Source organism: Myxocyprinus asiaticus, chromosome 13, assembly GCF_019703515.2.
Source record: "Myxocyprinus asiaticus isolate MX2 ecotype Aquarium Trade chromosome 13, UBuf_Myxa_2, whole genome shotgun sequence".
NCBI classification, from domain to species: Eukaryota; Metazoa; Chordata; class Actinopteri; order Cypriniformes; family Catostomidae; genus Myxocyprinus; species Myxocyprinus asiaticus.
In genome coordinates this window covers 8,489,622-8,515,225 of record NC_059356.1, presented here as the reverse complement: position 1 = coordinate 8,515,225, position 25,604 = coordinate 8,489,622, and the positions used below count along the sequence as shown (strand labels likewise).

The 25,604-nt window shown below is 38.5% G+C and overlaps 1 protein-coding gene across 1 annotated transcript in view; it reads left to right on the top strand.

The window, feature by feature from the left end:
* Nucleotides 1–25,604, top strand: part of LOC127450315 (caskin-2-like) — an 86,129-nt gene that overhangs the window by 14,045 nt on the left and 46,480 nt on the right. The window contains exon 4 of the mRNA XM_051714312.1: nucleotides 20,171–20,222. Coding sequence (XP_051570272.1) covers nucleotides 20,171–20,222 — 52 coding nt within the window. The remainder of the gene's footprint in view (nucleotides 1–20,170; nucleotides 20,223–25,604) is intronic.

Below are 25,604 nucleotides of genomic sequence, written 5' to 3'. Positions count from 1 at the left end.
GTGTTGAAACCAGGAAGTCTGCTTAATCAGTGCTGAGCGTGATTCTGAGGTTCCATTTTTCCTCTAAGATCACATTTTTACTCCACTGACATTTAGGTTTAAAGTTGGGGTTTGGGGGTAGAGTTAATAAGAGTTTATTCCTCTTCACTGTATTACATCCTTTACAGCTAAAAACAACTTGCTTTTCACAAAGAAACAAGCTCACATGTGCTCTTACATTCAAAAACACTTCCCGCTTTAGCCACTGGGGGAAGTGCTTTGAATTTCTGTCAGTTCAGATCAAGTTTAGCTCAAGAACTGTTAACCTGTGAGACATTCTCATTCTAGAAAGCATTTGACTGGACAAAAATTTGTCTAGTGCAAGATGAGACATAAAAAATGTTGGTCCATTTTCTTGTAGGAGAAAGACTGCACATTTTAAATATGTACATCTGCCTAAAGCTTATTTATATTTTCTTTAAAAGGCATAGCATATAGATGGCCTCAAGGCCAACATGGACTAAAAGCCAGAAAATGTTTATTTCACGGGGTCTTTAATATGTCTTTACGGGAGAGATGGAAACAGTCCTGCTCTTTTCATATGGAAATGCGTGGACGTGAGCCAAAGAACAGATATGAGAGAACAGAATAGAGGGCAGGAGAACAACTCTAGGCAGCTCTAGTGCCACCCAGTGTTAATCTGTCACCCTGTCTCCTGTACCATGAGCACGTCTTCACTGCGGAAATGTGTGGGAGGGAATTCTGGGTAAACCGAGGGAAAAAAAAAACTGTTATGAACAAAGCATGGGGTGTAAATTTCCAGTAGAAGAATTGTTGTAATACAATAATTTTTTTTACTTAAATGAGTGTAAATTTAAATAATTTCAATCAGTTGGGTCAACACTGCACTGATGTCCACTTCATTCAACACTCTTAACTCTGGCTCTATTACAAACACCAACCCAGAAACTCCTGCCAGAGTCTTGCCAAAGTATGTTCATGGATTTGGTCTCCAGTAGCATGAACAATGGTAGATTGTTCATGAAGTGAAGTGCGGTAGTGGAGATCTTACAGTTTGCTTAAAAGCAGACGTTCAACTTCAATTCTGTCCTTATTTACTGAGTTTGACATCCGTGGTCACTATGAACTGTCAATATGTGGGAAAAAAAGAGTTTGTACGTTCTTTGAAATATCTCCTTTTATTTTGATAAAATAACAGGCTATGGGTTTGGAGATAAATAATATTTGTGTGAACTATTCCTTCAGTGCTGGACTAGATCTTCTTTTCTCAGGGTACCAGAAGTCACAAAGAAACCGACTTGGCATCATGGTACTGCTGCTCGGCAATGGAGCACTGACTCGCATTTCTATTTGCCTTGTCTGAGTATATCATTCACACACCCATATTCAGAGCCTTTCTCTGCTCTCTCACTTGGGTTGGGCACACAGAGCACAGAATATTTGCATGCTATACTACCTTTTGTCTGCTGCACAGTGTCTATTATCTTGCTTTGCATACTGCTGTAATGCACCTAAAATTTCTGTTTAGTGTTGCCTAAATTGGCTCAATTTGGAGGCATAGGTGAGCAAAATAGTGAGCTGCAGATTTTTTGGCCTAGAAAAGGCATCACCTGAATGCCATTGCTATTTTCAGATGTCACCAATGCAATTGACCAGATCCTCTGGCTGTAGCGGGAAAACCCAGGACTGAAGCAGATGTTTCCTTCTCGTTGAGTAATCTCTCTTTTGTTGATTTTCAGAGACATAATAGGATGCAGTAAGAGGAAATTACCCCTTGTTTCAATCCTAGTTGAAAAGCATTCCTCTTGTGACCATTTGCACAACCTTGGACTTTAGAATGGTGGCTTGTGACATTGCAAATTGGATTTATACTAAAGTGTACACAACCAGAATTTGCAAAAAATACTGTAATGGCTACTTTTAAACAGGTTTCCTGAACACTCCTCACTTCTTCTAATAGTTGGACAAACAGATATTCCCTCCCAAAACTCAAGCCATTGGTTTAGTCAGTGTTGCTATGTCAGAATGATTCTCAACATTCAAAATCAACCTACAAATGGCATATTAATAGATGTCTCTGGCTACATGTTAAGATGGGTTTGAAGAATGTATTATAGCAAGGAAATATTACCTTTAATGAAAGTCAGTTTTTAGCCCCTATAACATTCTGAAACAATACCTGAAAATATGTGAATATGAAAGTCAATATAGAATTTCTTCATGGTGTACGTTTTGTAAAAAAAAAAAAAAAAAAAACAGCTGTTAAGCTTGCATGTAATTTAATTACAACCTCTAATTTATCTCAGAGACCTTGACAGTCTGCAGTTTACAGTCACGGTTTGTTTTTATTACTGGCTTCATAACATGTTTGCACTTCACTTATCAAATTATAGTTTTTGAGCTCATCTCTTGCACATGTATAATTAAAGTGTTTTCACCCCTTTCGTCATGAAGCAGTTGAGAAGTTTTCCCTCTATGGGAACAGCAAATAAATTTGCTTTACTTAGTCCTCACAAACTCTTTGGAATGGAATTAAATGTGGTAAAATGTTCTGAGAGTAGACGTCGACAGATAGTAGATTTTGCTGATACTGATAACTAAGGTGTTGGAAAAGGCTGATAACCGATTAATCGGCCACTAGTTTTTAAATTCGATTTTTAGAATAATAAAACAAATTCTTAGTCTATACTTACCTTGAAGGGCACAGACATTGAGGCTACAAGTGAATAAAAATCCCAAAAGCAGTTTATTGTGCAACCAGTATCACAATAATAACCAGAAAAATTAAGATTTGGTGCATAATGTGGGACTTTTAACCAAAAATAAGCCTGAAATACACGGGGACTCTCTTATTTTGAAATGACAGAGATTTGGTTCCTTTACAATGCACTGTATGTAAGTATTTACCAAATGAAGTTTTTTAATAGCCTATCCAGATGAAGAGTTATAAATACGTATATACACCGATCAGCCACAACATAAAAACCACCTGCCTAATTTCATTTAGGTTCCCCTCGTGCCACCAAAACAGCTCTGACCTGTCGAGGCATGGACTCCACAAGACCTCTGAAGGTGTCCTGCGGGATCTGGCACCAAGATGTTAGCAACAGATCCTTTAAGTCATGTAAGTTGTGAGGTGAGGCCTCCATGGATCGGACTTGTTGGTCCAGCACATCCCATAGATGCTGAGATCTGGGGAATTTTGAGGCCAAGTCTACACCTTGAACTCTTTGTCATGTTCCTCAAACCATTCCTGAACAATCTTTGCAGTGTGGCAGGGCGCATTATCCTGCTGAATGAGGCCACTGACATCAGGGAATACCATTGCCATGAAGGGGTGTACGTGGTCTGCAACAATCTTTAGGTAGGTGGTACGTGTCAAATAACATCATCATGAATGCTAGGACCCAAGGTTTCCCAGCAGAACATTGCCCAGAGCATCACACTGCCTCCGCTGGCCTGCCTTCTTCCCATGGTGCATCCTGCTGCCATCTCTTCCCCAGATAAATGACACACACGCACCCGGCTGTCCACATGATCTAAAAGAAAACGTGATTCATCAGACCAGGCCACTTTCTTCCATTGCTCCATGGTCCAGTTCTGATGCTCATGTGCCATTGTAGGCACTTTCGGCAGTGGACAGGGGTCTGTGGCTACGCAGCACCATACGCAGCAAGCTGCGATGCATTGTGTGTTCTGACACCTTTCTATCATAGCCAGCAGTTAGTTTTTTAGCAATTTGTGCTATAGTAACTCTTCTGTGGGATCGGACCAGACGGGCTATCCTTTGCTCCCCATGTGCATCAATGAGCCTTGGACCACTTTTGGTAGGTACTAACCACCGCATACTGGGAACACTCCACAAGGCCTGCCGTTTTGGAGATTCTCTGACCCAGTCATCTAGCCATCACAATTTGGCCCTTGTCAAAGTCTCTCAGATCCTTACGCATGCCCATTTTTCATGCTTCCAACACATGAAATTCACAAACTGACTGTTCACTTGCTGCCTAATATATCCCACCCCTTGACAGGTGCCATTGTAACAAGATAATAAATGTTATTCACTTCACCTGTCAGTGGTTTTAATATTGTGGCTGATCAGTGTATATGTGTGTGTGTGTGTGTGTGTGTGTGTGTGTGTGTGTGTGTGTGTATGTATATATATATATATATATATATATATATATATATATATATATATATATATATATATATATACACACACTATATTGCCAAAAGTATTCGCTCATCTGCCTTTAGATGCATATGAACTTAAGAGACATCCCATTCTTAATCCATAGGGTTTAATATGACGTCGGCCCACCCTTTGCAGCTACAACAGCTTCAACTCTTCTGGGAAGGCTTTCCACAAGGTTTAGGAGTGTGTTTATGGGAATTTTTGACCATTCTTCCAGAAGCGCATTTGTGAGGTCAGACACTGATGTTGGACGAGAAGGCCTGGCTTGCAGTCTTCAGTCTAATTCATCCCAAAGGTGCTCTATCGGGTTGAGGTCAGGACTCTGTGCAGGCCAATCAAGTTCTTCCACCTCAAACTCGCTCATCTATGTCTTTATGGACCTTGCTTTGTGCACTGGTGCGCAGTCATGTTGGAACAGGAAGGGGCCATCCCCAAACTGTTCCCACAAAGTTGGGAGCATGGAATTGTCCAAAATTAATCCTGAAAAACAACCCCACACCATAATCCCCCCTCCACCAAACTTCACAGCTGGCACAATGCAGTCAGCCAAATACCGTTCTCCTGGCAACCGCCAAACCCAGACTTATCCATCAGATTGCCAGATGGAGAAGCGTGATTCGTCACTCCAGAGAACGCGTCTCCACTGCTCTAGAGTCCAGTGGCGGCGTGCTTTACACCACTGCATCCGATGCTTTGCATTGCACTTGGTGATGTATGGCTTGGATGCAGCTGCTCGGCCATGGAAACCCATTCCATGAAGCTCTCTACGCACTGTTCTTGAGCTAATCTGAAGGCCACATGAACTTTGGAGGTCTGTAGCTCAGCATCCACTGACCCCGCTCTGTCATTTTACGTGGCCTACCACTTCGTGGCTGAGTTGCTGTCATTCCCAATCGCTTCCACTTTGTTATAATACCACTGACAGTTGACTGTGGAATATTTAGTAGCGAGGAAATTTCACGACTGGACTTGTTGAACAGGTGGCATCCAATCACAGTACCACGCTGGAATTCACTGAGCTCCTGAGAGTGGCCCATTCTTTCACAAATGTTTGTAGAAGCAGTCTGCATGCCTAGGTGCTTCATTTTATGCACCTGTGGCCATGGAATTGATTGGAATACCTGAATTCAATTATTTGGATGGGTGAGCGAATACTTTTGGCAATATAGTGTGTGTATATATATATATATATATATATATATATACACACACACACACACACACACACACACACACACACTGATGTGTAGGTCCCCCTCGTGCCACCAAAACAGCGCCAACCCACATCTCAGAATAGCATTCTGAGCTGATATTCTTCTCACCACAGTTGTACAGAGCAGTTATCTGAGTTACCGTAGACTTTGTCAGTTCAAACCAGTCTGGCCATTCTCTGTTGACCTCTCTCATCAACAAGGCATTTCCATCTACAGAACTGTCGCTCACTGGATGTTTTTTGTTTTTGGCACCATTCTGAGTAAATTCTAGAGACTGTTGTGTGTGAAAATCCCAGGAGATCAGCAACATTCAACAGAAATACTCGAACCAGCCCGTCTGGCACCAACAATCATGTCACGGTGCAAATCACTGAGATCACATTTTTCCCCCATTCTGATGGTTGATGTGAACATTAACTGAAGCTCCTGACCCTGATGTGTATATATATGTGTGTGTGTGTGTGTGTGTGTGTGTGAATATCAGATTAGGTTTACTGATGAGGAATAAAAAAAAGAGGAATTAAAAATAGGGCTGTCACAATTACTCGATTTAATTTGATTACTCCATTAAAAAAATTCCTCAATTACAAAATTGCAGAATCGACAAATCGAAAATAAGGCGGAAGTAACGCAGTCCACAGGCGAGGGTCCAAAGACATAACAACAAGAGGTGTCAGCTGTGTGACAGCGCTTCAGTTTAGATTTGAAAAACATTTCAGCAATGCATCAGCACTTGAAAAGATGACATCCAGTTTTCACAGACCCGCCGGACACACACACACACCCGGTAAGCTCATCTGCATGCGATTTCGGTGCTGCGTGTTCATATGCGTAAGAGAAGATGAGCCCTTCATCGTTGCGCAGGACAGGCTTGAACTAAAAAAAACCACTTTGGAATGCACTCTAAACCTATTTATCTACACAATCATTTGCTTTTATGAAGCAACATAAAATAATGTCATGATAAAGATGTCAGTCGGACTTGATTAAAGTTACACACGCAGTTACGGTTGCACAAATACGTTCTGTTTAATAAATCTGACTGAATCCAGAAGAAGGTTATTTTCAGCAAATTATCGTTTGAGTCTTGTTCCATTTAAATTAATTACCATTTGAATGTAATGTGATCTTTCTCCTCCTGTAAATTAGATTTCGTGATGATTGTTTAAAAAAATAGATTGCAATGCCCCACTTCTGATAAATATTTGTAAGTTTATGGCCATTATTACAGGTAAAACTCAATGTGGGAATCCAGAGAACTTTATTTACTGAATAAAACCACTGGTGTGTATGCTGTCAGTCAAAGCTCAATGTGAGTCTCAATGTCTCGCGCCCCACAGACAGAGTATAAAACTTTGGCTTACCTGAGAGAGAAATCTCCAAATGTGAAATTATTATGTTTTTACTAAGTAAGTAACTGAATGTCTAGATGCTTAAGGGCATTTTACACACCTACGCCCTTCCTGACTCCTCCACGTGATGCGTGACCATACCAACGAGCTTACGTCATCCCTCTCATGAGCGCACGTCACAGAGATGTACAAATGTTCGTAGTTAAAAAGTATATAAGTATTGTTTTGTTTCTAAAAATAATCAATCGTTTGGGTTCAGAAGAACTTTATTTGTCTACTGGAGTCGTGTGGATTATTTTGATGCACACTAAATATGCATTTTGGACCGTCAAAAATGGAGGACATTCACTTGCATTGTCTAGAGGAGGAGGCCTGAAATGAAATCCTAAAAGTCTTAAATTCTGTTTTGATGAAGAAAGAAACTCAGATACATCTTGGATGGCCTGAGGGTGAGTAAATTATCAGCAAATTTTCATTGTTGGGTGAACTATTCCTTTAAAACTCAGTTTTCGGTTTCCTAATGTCATCCTTTTCCAAAGTATGCGGTAATCGACAGCGTTTTTTTTAAATGCTCCTTTTTCGTTAGAGGAAAACATTGTTCTAGTTTGGATGAGAGTAGTAAACGTAGCGAAATGAATGCATATTCAAACAAAAACATCAGTGGATGTGGGCTTCAAGTGAGTAAAAGCAGAAATTTCAATTTTGAGTGAACTATTCATTTAGAAGAGTCATATCATATATTGATTTTATCATTTTTCTCTACGGTCCACTTATTACGTCAGTTAAGTTTTTTTTTTTTTTCTTGATTTAGTTTTTTTCTTATTTATGACCAATTTTCACCCTCTCTCTGACCCTTAGAATTAAACATAAACGCCCCCTTCGCTTGTGAAATGATCAGTGTCGTCAGATATTCTTTTTACTGCCCCATCCTTCAATAGCAGCTTCTTTGCAAAGCCTGCATTACATTGTCACATGATAACAAAGCAATCCTTATTATTGACTTGTAAATATATATTATACATATATTAATGTTTTAGGCTTCTGATGTCAGAAACTTTGGGAATTTTTGGGAATGAGTCATATTTGCAGCTTTTTTTCAACAAATAGTCTTTTTGGACCGTAAGATTTCTAGAGTTCAAGGGAGATTTGATTCCCCACAATATGACCTGTTTAACAAAGAAACATACATTGGAACTTTGTGAATGATGGGCGTTCCAATTCTTTGAAAATCCATGTGTGTTTCTGCCCATCAGTCAATTTAACCGTGAAAAAGGCGAGTCAATGCTCTGTGTGTAAAAACTCTCTTGCTGGTCTCCTTTTTGCTCTCCCCAGTGGTTGGCCCCGCAGCTGCCATGCCCCTTCAGTTGGCACGGAGATGAAAGCATGTCTCGTGCTCCTCTCTGTCCTCCGTGACACAGTCTGACCTCAGCGCCGTCACAGACGTGTCCATTAACTGTAACCCTCTGACTGCACGACTCTTCTGAAACCGACAGACACCTGGAGGCCCCGAGCTGAGAAATCTATCACACGCACAGTATGCTCACCCGCAGACTTCCATTACTGATTCATTAGTACAGGATTGGCTTCTTCCTCTCCCAGAGTTCATTTTTTACCTGACTTTAAAGGGAAACCACGATTGGTTTCTTAAGGACATAAAACATGGAATGTGTTTGGTTTGGATATACAGTATGTAGGTTTCCAGAGGCCACAGATCCGGGCTTTGAAAGCGGCACACAGCCACGATTCCTCTACAGAATGGCAAATCACTTTGAAAAGTTTTGCGACTTGTTGCCATTTAAAAAATGCATGCCTTGTGTTTAAAGTTGAAGGCGTAGCAAAAACTGTATGTGAATTCTGTTGCTTCCCTCTTTGCATTCTGGACTACATTTGGTGAAACTGGATGCTGCAGCTGTGCATTAATGCATGAAGCATGAATCTAATGTACTTAACAGTCTGAACTCGAAAGCAAATTGAATCATCTTAAATTACATTGGCATTTGCGCTGAAGTGGTTCGTATTAATGTGACTTGTGTTTCCAAACAAAAAATGCAAACTTGGTCATCTCAACGTTTATTGCAGACTTTCAGTACACTTAGTTTTGCACACTTTTCAACTTAGTCTGAGAGAATGATCAATCTTTTGAACTTTTAAACCATGCTGTTGTTGAGAGACCAACGGTCATTTGAATTGTTTGTTTTAGCATTGGTTTGCAAGTGTGGAATGGATTTGAACACTCAAACACAAAAGCCATTTGGAGCTGGAATGACACGTTGTTTTCCAAACTTAAGATTCTGGTGTTAAAAGTAATCTTGTGCTCAACCTTTGCCCCTTCCCTATGACCACTGAGTGCAACTCCAACTGACCCTTTTAGGGGACGTCACAGACCTGTACAGCTCTCCTTCTCTTCTGCTGTGGATGAAATGAACCCTAATCCTTCAAGATTTGCGGCACAAAAGATGAAAGCCAAGATGAAAGTTTCTTGTCCTCGATAATCTACTGAATGGATTAACTTTACACATTAGTAATGCTTGGATTCTTTTGAGACTTGAGTATTAATGTCATCGTACAGGTACTTTGGTACCAAGTCTGTACTAAAATAATAATAAGAAATTTTTTTATAACAAAACCAGTCTTTCAGCAGTATCGGTTGTACTGAGAACTGACTCAATTTGGTACCAGCACATTTTTCATATGTGCATGTGTGCAGAGTGCTGACGAATGCTCATCTTGGTGAGGTTTTAATGTAAACAGTCATTTTGTCTCAAGTAAATTAAAAAGGTGGGACAAAAAAATCAGATTTTGTCAAATATCGGAGACATTATTAACAAGAAAGAAAACCACTCTCAATTTATTATTGCTGAGTGTTTGTTTACTTGAATAAATACTAGGACATCTTGAAGAAAGTCTTGAATGCTACATGCCATTGTTTTAGTTTAATATGTTATATTAATATTTAACTTTAACCCATCTTTTATGTTCGCAGAATTTTTGACCCATTTAAGAGTTAGAAACAGCAAATAAAAATAATATATATATTTATGTATATATTTTTTTGGCGGTTGCTAGGGTGTTGCTATAGGTGGTTGTTCACTGGCCCAAGTCAAAAGAGACCATCCCCAAGTCTATTAAGACATCCTGATCCCTAGAAATGTGTGGGGGCCTTTTCAAAGGAAGTCTATGGGATATTTTCTTCTGCTGGGTGGACATGTACACTGTAAACCCTAATGTTGTCATTACTGGAAAAATCAAGTTGTTCTAATTACACATTAGCCTACCTAAAATGTCAAGTTTTGGGCTCAGAACTCTAAGTCTAAGTTTCTTGAACATAATTTTCTTAAAAACCCATAGAAGATTTCAAGTGTCAGTAACTCAAACTATTGAGTACAAAATTGAGGCTATGGGGAATACCCCAAATCCCTTGTGTTTGAATTATTTTATTACATTTCCTTGGTCAAAGAGAACTTACAGGTCATATAAATAGTTGTTATTAAGAAATCATAGAGGTTTTAGCTCTTTTGTGATTATTTATGCTGTTTTGTTGCAAATAGTTGTTTTGTGTGATGTCACCATTAGGGTGATCTGTGTCCCCTTTGGTCAAGTTAAACCCTGTTAACTCACTTCTCCTTGTGCATGTACAACTGAAGAACAGGTACAGTATGTATGCATTTCTGTGGAGAGTGCATTCAATTGAAATTCTTATGTTGAAACAACAGTATTTAAATAGCAAATGTGAGTTCAGTCTTCTTGCATATAGTTACGTTAATTTAAATAGTTAAGTTCATTCTACATGAACACCAAGTTAAGTGAACTTAATTACACAAGTTTTGGAGACGCTATTACTCAATTCAATTGAGGGAACGAGTTAAGTCAGTCAGTTTAGTAAAGTCAACTTATTAGGGTTTTCAATGGACATTCCGAAACAAATTTAGTTTTAGAATATAAACCATAATTCGATTTTTTTTTTAAACAGATACAATGTGTACGTATTCCATCAGCTTTTTACATTTGTCAGCTTTTGAAATTGGTATAAAGTATCATGAATTTTTACTAGTATCGCTATCGACTACTAATTTTGTGATCACCCTATCTTAGCGTCTAAGCAGATGTTGAGTGTAATCTGTAGCCATTTTTCAAATCCTCTAGGTTGAGGCCAGAGAATTTCTGTATGTGTTTAAGGGCAGAGCTCTACAGCGTGCTTGAGTTGTCTGCACAAGTGACCACACGCTTTTCCAGGCCCATCTGCAGCGATTATTTATTTACATGCTGTGATGCTGAACCCCGAGCAGGGCAAGGGCATCACAAACCTCAGTGGCAGGGCAGGATGGACTCCACGCGTACCAAACCTGTGTCTCTTCAAACTCAACTCTAATCCCTCTTTCTCTCTGTACCTCCCTCAATCATTCGTTGAGCTTGCTTGATTCTTCCCAGACCGTCACTGTTGGCATTCTTAGGGTTCTAGACCAAGAAAATTAGTAAAAGTAAGCTATGATAGTCCTTGTGTTAGAGATTTGAATACAGGTATGAGGTGTTCTTAAATGTGAAGTGTGTAATTTTTTTCTTTCCCCTATCTCAGCTAAATAAGTTGAAACAACAACTACTAGGCCATTCATAATCTGGTCCCCCACAAAGGTGGTGCTATTAAAACATGGCTCTGTTTGAGAATGCCGACCAGTCCGACATGGCAACATTGGCTCAACCAATGGCGTGATTGTTGGGGTGGGACTATCTGTTAGTCCAATTTCTGCTGAAACATTTAGGACTTTTTTAGTTGAATTACGGAATAGTTCAATATATGACAACCAGATTTTACATTTTTGTCGCAAATTTTGTATTTTTTGTCACATTTGTGACTATTGTAGTACCAATCTGGAGTGCTGATTCTTACTTGCATTGATTACGGCATGGGACACTGGAGAAGATGGATATTTCACGGATGAAGTAAGACTGGCATTATCTGTTATCAGGGCTTCATCTGGGGACTTGAAAACAGGCTAACGTGAGTCTCTGCATTTCAGTGTGGAGAGGTTTAACTGTGTGAAAGGTCTGCCATCCCACTTAAATGACGAGCGCTGTGAACTGGGCCTGTTGTTCACCTTTATCTCCGTCCACACTTTGTCAGTAATGCTTCACTAATCTTCTAGGAGGCACCGTTGGGGTTAGTGTGTGACTAATTGCACAGCTCTGTTTAACACTTATGTTTCTCCTTAGTTTTTTCGGTTTTATTTTTTCCATTTATTTTTGGGTACGTTTGAAATTTAGAGTTGTTATTTTTGATGCATATAGCAATTGAACCTCACATATTGCTGCTTAGGGATGGACGATATAGCTAAAACAAAATTATCTCAAGATCTATCAGCCTTAGGCAATCTTTGATATACATTGTCTCAATATTTATGTATTTCCTCTTTGTCTTGTAGGGGGATTTTTTTTGTTTTAATCAAAGGTTCCATCATTTTGACAGCCATTGTTGCAAAGTAGATTTAAAATGTTAAATGCAAGTTAAAAATAATAAAATAAAATGAAATAAATATTCTATAAATATAAATATTACAATAAATAAATAAATAAAATAAATACAAATAGTATAAATACAGTTATAAATAATAAAGGCAAGTTTTACAAAAGGAATGAAAGAATGAATGAATTTAATGTAACATTTTTCATTTATATGCAGTAATCAATACATATTAATAAACAGCAATATGTATCTACATAAAAGTATGTGTATTACTAAAACATTTTAAAACAAGTAAATAGCCAAGCAGGGACTTGAAGACTGTGTGATGACACTAACGCAATGTTAATTCAGGGTTTTAAACTTGTTCGTTGAAATGGACAGTTTAAAAGACCTGATATGCTGAATTGAAGATAACTTCCCAACTTTATTTGCATTTTTGCTAATGAGTAGGGGTGTAACGATTCACTCACCTCACAATTCGGTTTGATTTGCGATACTGAACTCGCGGTTCGGTTCACGATTCTTTAATCTAAGCCTGTTTCAGGAAAAGTTAAGATTGAATTTTTTTTATTATTATTATTACTTTAAAGAAATATGCAAAATTTAGATAAAAGTACTGTTCTTAAAAGTGCTAAATGATCCATCAGAGATGTACTGGGACTAACAATCAGCCCAGAACAGGGCAATGGTGACACCAAATGGAAACAGTAGCTAATAATGAATTATTATCTAAAATAATGTTGTCTCTGATTACATCTTAATATTCTTTTCAAAAATACATATTTAATGGAAGTGCATGCTTATCCAGAATAATAATAATAATTTACTGATGAAATCAAATCAGACATGACATTTGACATTAGGATTTTATTCCCCCTTAGCACTTTTATACATTTGTATTCAGCATTATATATAGTAGGTTAATATGGCACTATTATTAAACCTCTGTAAACTTTCATTTTCTCTCACGCAGTCACAGCAGATCACTCTCACGCATCAAACGGATATTCGATCCCTCGTGCTGCTGGTTTCAGTTTCAGTTTCCTCTGAACAGACAAAATGTGTGCATTGAAGCGATTTTCATTTGTATGCCCACATTACGTAGGCTTAGGACATCACATGTATTGAATAGAACAGACACTAAAATAATATTAAATTAACGTAAAAACCACCCCATGTCCACAATGCGCATTGTCACATTTTTGAATCTCGATATATCGTGCCACGATAAACCGTTACACCCTTACTAATGAGATTTAAAACAGAAAATTCTCAAAATTCTCTAAGACATACTTTTTTTTTTTAATTCAGATTTTTTTGGACTTGAGCTGGCATTTGAAAATGGAGAAAATTGGGTTGCCGTTATTATAGTTGGGTTACTCGAGTCTGGACTCAGACTCGGACTTGACGCTCTCAAGTCCAACTATATCCAAAAATTGATAGTAGCAACTCTGATATTGACACATTATTTTTAATAAGCTTAAAATATTGATGAAGAGGCGTAATGAACAGACTCACTCAGACTTGGACTCAATTTGGACTTAACTAGGTCCCCTTTGGACTTGGGCTTGACTCAAACATGATTGGTTAAAGACCAAGGCCTAGTTGAAGGAATTCCCTTTAGTTAAGAAAACTTCTAGCTATAATTGTAAGTGTTTTTGTCACTACGCGTTTTCTTAATTTAAAAGTTTCTTGGTCTTGACTCAGAGTCAAATAAGTTGGACTCCAACCTAACACTAGCTATTATGTTGAAAACAGGCAAGTGAGAAGAACAAGGAAAGTGTTTCTTGAGTGAGCTAACCAGGAGATCTTCTCGCCCACAACATAGAGATCTGGAAGTGATTTACTGGGCAGGACTGATCAGACACAATAGCCTGAGTGGTCCCGCTCTTTGGAACAATGGTCTAGGGAAGGAAGTGTAATAAGGGGCCTATCCCAAGTCCTTTAAAGCCTGGCTGCTCTCAATGAGGCCTGTCAACAGACCCCCCACCTTATCTCGCCAAGGGTCACATTTGCTTTTGCACCCTCTGTCCTTGCTCTAACAATCCCTCCCTCCGGTTTGAGATGGCACAAACCGGAAAAGTGGTTCACAAAAGGAGGAGACCACCAAAGGCTTGCTAGGTGAACTGAAATGGGTTTGTCTTTGCCGGCTGGAGCAAAAGTATGCTGCGCCACCCTGTCGCAAGCAAGGAATGGCGTCTACGTGAAAAATCCATGCCTTGATTGAAGAGCCGGAGAGATGAGTTAAAAGATGAAGATCGGTTGGAATTTGGTGTCATTGTGCAACTTGAGACTGGTTAAGAGAATAAGTTTGAAAGGGATGGTGCGTTTGATGCCATGCCTTACTCAGTGTCTAAGATTTCTGTCTGGAGATGTGGTAAAGTAAGAGTCCAGCTGTTCAGTGAAGGCTTTCTGCTTCAAGTGCCAGAGGCAATTGTGGTAAAAGGATATGGAAGTTACCTAAAGCACTCTCTTGAGGTGTGTCTCAATCAGCTCCCTAGTTTATAAAGATGGGAATAATTCAGAATTTAGCAATTCTGGTTCCGATTTCTCATAACGATTCTGGTCCCTTAACAGTCCCGTTAACAATTCTTTTAATACTTTTGAGGTTCTTAGTACTTTTTACATTTGAGGTACTTTTTACACTAGTAGCGCTATATGTAGTGTACTATAGATTCAAATGAACCGGCTCATGAATGAACAGTCTTTCATTTGGGAGTTGGACTTGTCTGGTCATGCTGTGTGTTTCACGCTGTAGATTCAAAAGAACTGGCTCATTAGATTCATTTGTTGGGAAATCGGACTTCACTAGACGAGCTTAGTGTTTCATGATATAGATTCAAAATAACCAGCTCATTAGAACAATTTGTTGGGAAATCAGACTACACTAGTCGTGCTGTAGTTCATGCTGTAATTTCAAAAGAACTGGCTCATAAGAGTCATTCTTTCAACAGTCGGTCTACACTGGTCACACTGTATGTTTCACACTCTAGATTCAAAAGAACTGGCTCATAAGAGTCATTTCTCTAGAAACCGCACTACACTGAACATGCTGTGTGTCGTGGTGTAGATTCAGTAGCAAGGCAGCGCTGTCTAAAGTATTTTACTATGGTGTTGCATGTTCGGGAACCGTTATAGGGGCCGGAAGTCCTTAAAAAAAAAAATCTAACATTTCTGGTATAAAAAATAAATAAATAAATGAACTAGTTCTAAACAGGAACCGGTTCTCGGTACCCAACCCTACTAGTTTAGGAGTGATTGATCTGGGAGTCAGTTATTTCTAGGGCTGTCCCATTGTCAAAATTTGGCTACTTTACGGGCTACTTTTGTGAGTGACATTGTCGTGTTCCCAGTTCTCCGATAAGGCATGGAAACCCAGAGTGGTAGCGGTCGCCAGTCCCATTTATGCAGCCGATAAGGGGGCCTGTGGAACTGTCATTCTCCTTCTTTGGCCAAACATGCAATTTTCCAGCACTGCAAGTGTTCCAATGTCAGGTCATGAGGCCTGGAACGAGGCTGTGAACTTCCTGGAATCTGTCACCTCTGATCTGCACCCGGAGTTCCTCAAAAATCTGAAACGTAACTGCCGCAGATGCGCAACAGTCCGTCCCTTTCCTTCCGCTGCTTTAATTTTGTGTAATCAAGAGATTCCTTGAGTAGCCATTACAGAAGAGGAAGGTCATCTGTCATCAAGCCATTGTTTCAGTGGTAATGTGCTCATGCCTTCAAATCAAACCAGTATAAACACTCAAAGATCACTGCTGCATGTACTATAGTTGTGCAAGCTGGTACAGCTCCTTGAATGGGAAAAGAAGGGAATCTCGAAAAATGTTTGCAAAGATTATGTTTAAAAAAAACATGTCAGAACACCAGTGAAATCTGACAACAATGGACCGTAGTCAGGAAAGACGCCATATTTAGTTTGACACGAATGAAAACAAGGATGTGAGGGATAGACGTACAGTCTTTTCAATTGGTTGTACTGTCCTAAGGTCATGTCTGATTTTCACAACCCATGTTTTCCAGACTTTTTTCCACTTAAATTGTTTTTGCATGAGGTATTTTAATTGTTTTGTAAACCAAATGATCAACACCACGGTACACAACAGCACAACCCATTGAACATACAGTATTTCTGTCTCTCATGGACTCATTTTCATTTGTGTAAAGTTTTAAATATCTACCCTGACTAAGGTCTAAAATTATTAATTAAGAATAAATAATTCTGGTGACAAAAGACCGGGCATTACCTTGGCCAAAAAGGTTGGCGACTGGCTCTTTGATTTGAAAGGTCGGACTTCCTCTTTGAAGTATGCAGTACATGCAAATTTGTATTTAATTAAATCATTGCCATTTTTGCTTCATTGTGGTTCTGTTGAGGTTTAGTAATTGTGCTAGACCATATCGTAAGTTTGTTTTTAATTTGATTAATTGTGCAGCCTTAGTTTGAACTTTGGAATTACCAGCTAACATTAACCAAAATGCTACCACCAGTCACAACTCATCAGTAACAAGGTTTCCATTCAAATACTTTTATCTGCATGTTTTTGATTGCGTACAGTAGAGTTCAGTCTAAAATATGAGACGTAATGCAATGCTTATGTCAGGTCTGTAGTAGATTTGGTTTGACTTCCTGTTATCAAGGACTTTTTAACATTCATGGCTCATTGTTGATGGAGCACAGTCCAACTGTGTGACTACAGTGAAAAATCCTGACCCATGCTTTTCTCATGGGTGTGTGTGTTTTTACGACTTGGCTCGAATGTATTGTCAGTTATAGTAGCGAAAGGCGTTGGCTGCTCTTTTATGGATAAACATATAATTGTGTACTGTTGATATAAGCAGTGGTTGCTTTTTTCTTTTTTACAACAGACTCCAAGTGTCACCCCTCAAAAACAGGCAGAAACTTGAAGTCAGCTTTGCTAAATTCACGATGTGCAGAGTCAAGTAAAATTGGCCAAATGCATTTTTGTGGCAGAGAAAACCATTCTACATTAGGCTATACCTACTACTTTTAGCATAAAAGAAATTGAATTATTCCTTACCAGTGTTGGAACGAAAGAGGAAGTGTTTTATTTTTTTTTCTGCTACTAAACTGCATTTAATATAACTTGAACAAATATTTAGCAGGTACCCAGACGAATAAATGACATACAGCCTCTACCTGACATCCAATGATGTAATAACAGTGTTCAAGTTATTATTAGTTTTAAGAAATACTGAGCCACTGCTTGAGACTCTTACCTACATGATGTGTATATGAAAAGTAGTTCTGAATTGGAAACCGTAAAAAAATTTTTTTATGAGGTTTGGTTTCGTTAACGGTTCTTGAACATCTGCTTTCTTCCACCAATGTGGACTGAACACTGTACTAAAATACTTCTTGGGTCATTCATACAAGATGCGTTCTTGTGTTCAAAACAGCTAGACGGAGCCAATAGAGCCAGAGAGGATTCTTGACCAAAAACGTCTATGTGGCGTATATTATATAGATAGACAATTTAAGATGTGTTTTTCAAAGTTCAACTACTTTTAACTTAACACAACATTTCTAAAATGCAACACTCTTGGCGTGAGACATGGCGCAACATCCAAAGATGTTTATCTGGTGAATTTGTACATAGATAAACAATTTAAGATGTGTTTTTACAAGTTTAACTACTTTTATCTACTTCTAAAATGGAATACTTATGGCGTGAGACGTGTTGCAATGACCAAAAACATATATCTGGCGCATTTGTACATAGATAAACAATTAAAGATGTGTTTTTTCAAATTGATCTACTTTAACTACTTCTAAAACGCAACACTTATGGCATGAGACATCGTGCAAAGACCAAAAACATCTATCTGGCGCATATTACATAGATGGATAATTAAAGATGTGTTTTTCCAAGTTAAACTACTTTTAACTACTTCTAAAACACAACACTTATAGCACGAGGCATGGTGCAATGACCAAAAACATATATCTGTCGCATATTACACAGATAAACAATTAAAGATGTGTTTTTTCAAATTGATCTACTTTAACTACTTCTAAAACGCAACACTTATGGCATGAGACATTGTGCAAAGACCAAAAACATCTATCTGGCGCATATTACATAGATGGATAATTAAAGATGTGTTTTTCCAAGTTGAACTAATTTTAACTACTTCTAAAGCGCAACACTTATGGGGCGAAACATGGTACAACGAACAAAAACGTTTATGTGTGTAAAAGAAACAGTTTAAAAAAAAATAGTGCAGACAGAATGCAAGAATGTGTTTGAACGGCCCCTTAATTGAATGTTGTGAGAAATAATACAAAGACAACAAATAGACAACACATCTTTCGCAATGTTTTTGCTGGTTGCACGCAACAACAAACATATATCGCAATCAGTGTTGTCTGATTCGCAAACAAATGAGCAGGTTCTTTTTATTGAATCGGTCTCAAAATGACTCGCAAATCAGTCAGTCAAGAATCAGCTCACTTTAAAGTATTACAGGAATTGTTAATGAAATCGTTAACCTGGATCAGAACCAGAATCGTTAAATTCCTTACAGTTCCCATCCCTAATGAGGAGCCTGTGCTGTGATTGAAAGCTTCCATGAGTAATGGAAGATAACTAGGTTGCATTGAGATCCAGTCAATTAACTGCTCATGTGGATTGAGAGGTTATAGAGCTTCACTTCAAGTGGTTTTTTGTTGTTTTGATCACTCATGACTGTGACAGCTCCATAATAAGAACGGTCGATGGGTCGTCGAGACTTCACATCGTGGGTGTATCCAGTGACCGTGTTCTAGTTCCCATTCTACCCCAATGCCGCCACTTTCTTGAACTTTGACCTCTCCTAACTGGGAATGCAAACACTGATTCACGTGTAGGTAGACACTTGAGGTTCCTCTGACTCTTCTGTGGTCTGGTTAAATTGAAACGATAGACTCAATGAAAGTTCAAGCTGTGGGTGTTTGAACTCGTAGATTGAGTAATTACACCTCATTAGTATGGGAAAGAATTCTGGCCATTCAGCATTTGATTTGTTTATAGTAAATCCCATGTATTGTTTTTCAGTGTTAATATGACTAAATAAAAATGCACAATAAGGGCATTTATTAAGGAAGTAAATGGAGCCAATTTTGATTCCATGTTATCATGCATTAAATTGTAGCGTGAAATTATTTTTATAGAGCAGGCATTGGCTAATCTTACCTCTGATAGCTGACAGGTCTGAAGACTCTGTCTATGTACTGCAGTGACAGTATTGTCTCCCTCAAGGGCCAAAATCATTGGAGATCAAAGACTCTAAAAACACTATAGAGTGGTCTCTCATTTTCCATTGTCCTGCCAGTCTAATGCCCCGTGAGCTGGTTAGTGAGGTCACACTGAGATCAGAGGTTAATAAAGTGCCCTTTGTTGTTCCCAGGAAGAGACAGTGTTATTTAGTCCTGTATCTCCTAGTAAGCTAACACAAATCTCTAGTGTTCATCAGACTTTCCCACACTCCCTCAGTGGTTCTAATGGGAAAGACAGAACTTCGACAAGTTTAGCATGTAGTAGATGAGCCGTAGACCTATGAAGTCATCGGCTGTATCCCAATTCACAAACTATTCGTACCATGTAGTATGCCAGATTAGGATTAGTAAATGCATCCCAAAGTTTTTAGTATGAACTAACAAAAGTTAAAGGTTTTGTGTGGACATCTTTGTGCCACTAGTGCTAATCTGTTTGGCAGCCATCTAGTAAGCACCCAGAACACCCCTAGCAATAGTTTATAAGTTGCATAAGATGTTATTTTCTCATAAACCCAGAGAAGTCAATGTCCAAGTTTGATTAAACTGGCAGCCCTTTTTTATTGACATTTTGTACTGGTTTCATCATTCTTTCAATGACTTCTTTCAGTTCTTGAATGATATGCAGCTGACATTTGTCTTCTGTGCTCTCTCTCTCTTGTGTTGTAGAGTTGCTGGGCTCCACCAAGAGGCTGAACATTAACTATCAGGATCCAGACGGGTGAGTTTTTGTTCAAAATGTTTTGTGTCAGTTAAAAATATAGCCTATACACTCACTGAGCACTTTATTAGGTACACCTGCACACCTACTTATTTATGCAATATCTAATCAGCCAATCGTGTGGAAGCAGTGCATAAAATCATGCAGATACGGGTCAGGAGCTTCAGTTAATGTTCACATTAACCATCAGAATGGGGGAAAAAATGTGATCTCAGTGATTTGGAACGTGGTATGATTGTTAGTGTCAGACGGGCTGGTTTGAGTATTTCTGAAACTGTTGATCTCCTGGGATTTTCACACACAACAGTCTCTAGAATTTACTCTGAATGGTGCCAAATACAGAAAATATCCAGTGAGCGGCAGTTCTGCGGATGGAAAGTCTTGTTGATGAGAGAGGTCAACAGAGAATAGCCAGACTAGTTCGAGCTGACAAAAAGTCTACGGTAACTCAGATAATCACTCTGTACAATTGCATTGAGCAGAATATCATCTCAGAATGCACAACACATTGAACCTTCAGGCGGATGTGCTACAACAGTAGAAGACAACGTCGGGCACTTTATTAGGACCATAGTGTTCCTAATAACATGCTCGGTGAGTGTATATATATTTTTTATTAAATACATCTCTAAATACACAATATAATAATTCTTTCAACTCATTATAATGGAGATATCAATGTTTTTTTTTGTTTTTTTTAAATAGCTTATTACATTTTATTTTAAAAAGACTACAGGACTGAAATATTATCCCTATTTTGACCCATATATTTTCTTACATTTTTTGATTATTGGTGAATCACACACAAACATGTGCAAGTCACATTTCACCCTGAAATAAAAAAAATAATTTATATATATATTTTGCATGAAGAAAATCAAGTTAATTTTATGCCATAAAGCCCATGCTTCCATTATTCTCAACTGTGATTCGATTCTTATTACTGTAATACAGTATTTTTTACTTTATTACATTAAGAGTATTATTCTCTTTATATTATTTTAACATTCTTATCAAATCAGCATTATAAAGGCAGCAGAATAAATACTGTCATAATGTATTAATACTTCACAATTTAATTAATTAAACAAAAATTGAGAATTGTGGCTGAAAATGTTCTTAATTGTAATCAAAATAATGTAACAATGCAAAAAAAATCTTATAAAAGGCCTAAGTAGTCCTATAAATAAGTCTTAAAAATAAGCTTAATTTGGTTTAGGCCTCTGATCATGTGCATACATGTTGATTTCCTGTGTGACTGTCATTCCTCTTTGATTGGTGACAGTGGAGGTTTTGCAGGGTGTTCAGTCAACACAAATGACCTTTTTTTCTGTGGAACACAAAATATGAATTTTTGGGGATGGGTGCTGTTAAAATCCAAAATGTCAAGAAACACTATAAAGTATCATAATAGTAGTCCATGTGACTTGTGAGGAACAGATTGAAATTTAAGTCATTTTTCACTGAAAATCTTCCCCTTCGCTGTAGCTCTCAAATCCAATACAGCACCATTGATGTTGAGACGCAACATTGATTGTCATGTGCCTCAATGGCGTTTGCTGTTGACGTACCATTTTAGTCGTGCATATGACTTTTGGGGAATATATTTTCAGCGAAAAACAATTTTGGTGTGTTTCCTTACACAAAGCTAGCAGATGGCTTCAGAAGACTTTGAGGACTCATACAGGAGTCATATTGTCTACTTTTTAGATAGACTTTCATGCAAGCTGGATGCCCTAAAATAACTCTACCGTCTCTTCATCTGTCTTTGGTGACATGATCATGTTTGACCCACTTCATATACAAACTAAGTGCACTATGTGCTATTAGCCTTTACATTTGTGTTATATACAAGTCTAGTTTCCTTTCAGCCAGATACCTTACCAGTGTCTCCTCTTAAACTTACAAAGTATTGCTGCTGCCACATTCCCTTAAAACATGCTATGTCAACAGTGTCTTTGAGATAAGACGGGCCTCTCACAGGGCTGTGAAACGCTATATGGACCTCATATATTAAGAGTCAAGACTTTGGCGACAACAAGGTGCTTGTTTTTGGGTCGCCCCCACCACTTCCCCATCACGGGAAGGGGAGGTGGGCCAGTCGAGGGTCAGAGATGGCCATTCTTGGATAAAGGACCATAACGAATGAGATAGGAGTGTTTACAAAGCACCCAATAGGCATTATTAAGGCCGGATGGGAAAGCCAAAAGGAAAACATGGAATGATGGATGGAGATTTATGGGAGGCGTTGAGTGTTGATCCCTGCTTTCATGTGTGGCTGGTGTGAACACAAACTAATGGAGTCTTTCATGAGGAAATGTGGCACTATATGGCACTAAACCTCTTCAGATGGATAACCAGAAATATTAAAGATAAACTCCATTGGGTTAGACTGGCTAATGGTCTCAAGCGGTGCCCTGCAAATGGTGTGTGAAAAGAGGTGCTTAACCTTCAGAACATGTTGATCGTCAACATCAGGTGGCCATACTAAATATCAGCTGTAGGGATAAAATTAGGGCTGTCAATCGATTCAAATTTATAATCGGATTAATAACATGATGTGCCGATTAAGTAATCAAATTAATCACATATATACATTTAATGATAATGGCCCCCAAATAAATATAATTTTGTATATAACAATTGAATTAATTAAATATATAATAAAATATAATAAATACTATAATTCAAATAATTCAGATACATTATATCACATACATATATTGTGGCAGCAGACACAAAAAACATTTATACAATACAAAAGGTGGCTTTAAAAGTCAAAATATTGTTTTATTTCCATATCATTCAACATAACCCTATATTTGGCCTTATTCCATCTGCGCTATTTTTAATTGTTGGTCTGTGTACTCATGCGTCAGATGGACGTCTCACTTTGGTTGCTTCGCATCTCAATGGTTTTCTGCGTCTCTAGTCCTAAGCACTGTTTTTAGGACGCTGTGTCAAGTTAAACATAGTTTGAAACTTTGAAGAATCAGTCTCTAGAACTCTGAATTCTGTTGTGCTCCGTTCAGCTGTCTTTAAGTGCAAGAGCGCGTTATCTTTGGAAGGCCGTGGTGCCTGCTCTCGTTGGTTTGACGAGGCATGTTGCCTGTACAGCTGGCGCTTTGACTGCCCCCTTCTGCCACAGATTGCCACGCAACTGATAAAACACTGATCTATTATTTAAGTGGTGAAGTATTTATACATCGTATTGTTATTTGTTGTACTGCTTTAAATGCTGATAAAAAAAAACATAGTAGCAAGCACCTCGCGACAATTTTTCTGAAAGTAAAGTGCGTGAGATGTGTTAGTTTAATGACATTAACCATCAAATGAGAATTTACTTGCTGCTAACCATTTGATAGCTTTTAATTTGACATGGAGGAAAAGAAAAGAAACAAAAACTTCAGTACATTCAGAAATTACTGCAAGGAAAAAGTTCTCCTTAGGAAGCTTGATAATATTATAATGTCAGAAAGTACGAGGCGGGTAAATAGGAAAGGGTGACGGAGGCTGTCTCCGCTGTGCCCAACTCTGATAGGGATGTGGATTGGGGGTGAAAAAGAAAGACTCAGCTTTCTAATGTTATAATTACTATGTTTCTATGAACTCTAAATATCGCGGAGAGAGAGAGCGCTAAATGCAGCGCATCCGTTTGAATTAGCATGATTGGTCACCACTTTAAGAAGCTTCAAAACAACATTTAATGTTTGAATTTGGTGATAACATTTAAATGGTTTGATAGCTAAAAATACAATTAAACACAAAACAGTCAAAAAATTTATTTTGGTCTAAAATAACATTTCTACGTAAACAGCCTACTGCGACTTCAGACTCAACATGAAAAACCCAGTAAATTCATTAAACATCTTACCTTTTAGAATTTAAGACAACTGTGAAGTTATCCTAACTTTAAGATGTTATTTACGACGATATTTAAGAAATATTTTTGACAAATTAAGTTATAATCAGCTAAAGTTACAAACATTCTTAAGAAGAAAATGGTAGTTAAGAAGAAATTTCTTCTAAAGAATGTTTCGTGAATCCTGCTCCTGTGTGTTACAAAATTCAGGTGTATCGATACTCGTTATAAAAATTTAACTGTTTTTAACTTGATATGGGATATTAAAATGCACAGCTAATGGTGCAGGATGCTTAAAAAACAGAGAGACTTGTTGCAGCAATCAAAAACGTCAGTCTAGCAAATGTTTGTATCGAAAAAAAACCCAGAAAAAAAACCCCAGCACAAATAGATGCAACAACATGTCCTTTGTGAACGGCCCCTCACAGTAAAGAGAAACACCTTTGAGAATGATGGCAATTACACAAAACTCAACAGTAAATCATTTGAATGCATAATGGTAATGAGAATTTGGGGATAAATTTAATTTGCTTAATCGACATTGAAAATAATTTCACAATGCAAAAAAAACTTGTGGTGAAATGTGACCCAGACATGCTTTCTTTTTTTCTTTTTTTTGGATTTTCTCCCCTTTTCTCCCCAATTTGGAATGCCCAATTCCCAATGTGCTCTAGGTCCTCGTGGTGGTTTAGTGACTCACCTCAATCCGGGTGGCAGAGGACGAATCTCAGTTGCCTCCACGTCTGAGACAGTCAATTTGCGCATCTTATCACGTGGCTTGTTGAGCGCATTACCGCGGAGACCTAGCGTGTGTGGAGGCTCACGCTATTCTCCGCGGCATCCATGCACAACTCGCCACGTGCCCCACCGAGAGCGAGAACCACATTATAGCAACCATGACGAGGTTAACCCAACATGACTCTACCCACCCTAGAAGCCGGAGCAATTGGTTGCTTAGGAAGCCTGACTGGAGTCATTAAGCACGCCCTGGATTCGACTCCAGGTGTGGTAGTCAGCGTCTTTACTTAATGAGCTACCCAGGCCCCCCAGACATGCTTTCTTGATGGTTCACCCTTCTAAGGGTTATTGGACTTGGCACATTGTTAGGAAGGCCCTTGTTTCTGCATGCCACCTAATCATGACCTCAGCTTGCATCATCACATCGTGCTTTGGATTGTGAAAGTGTTTAATAATGGTGCATGCCCAGGTTTGTTAGTAAAAGAGGAGAAATAAATCCTGGCTGTGGGGGCGTTCAGCAAATTATAGCAGTGTAGCGTTCAAGGTTTTGCGTGCCTGTGAGACAAATTAGTATTTGAGGTGCCTTTGACTTTCTGGGTAACTGTTGGGATTTGTATGAGGGACGTTTCCATGGCAAACGTCCTGGAATGCGTGTGAATGAATGGCCGGGCCATTATGAGAGGGACTCTTGGAGCCCTTTCCTTTGTCCAGGCAGGGCCGAGCTGCCAGGATGCATCAAATCTATCCTGACGTCCCGAGAAATAAAGGGCAAAGTGGACAGG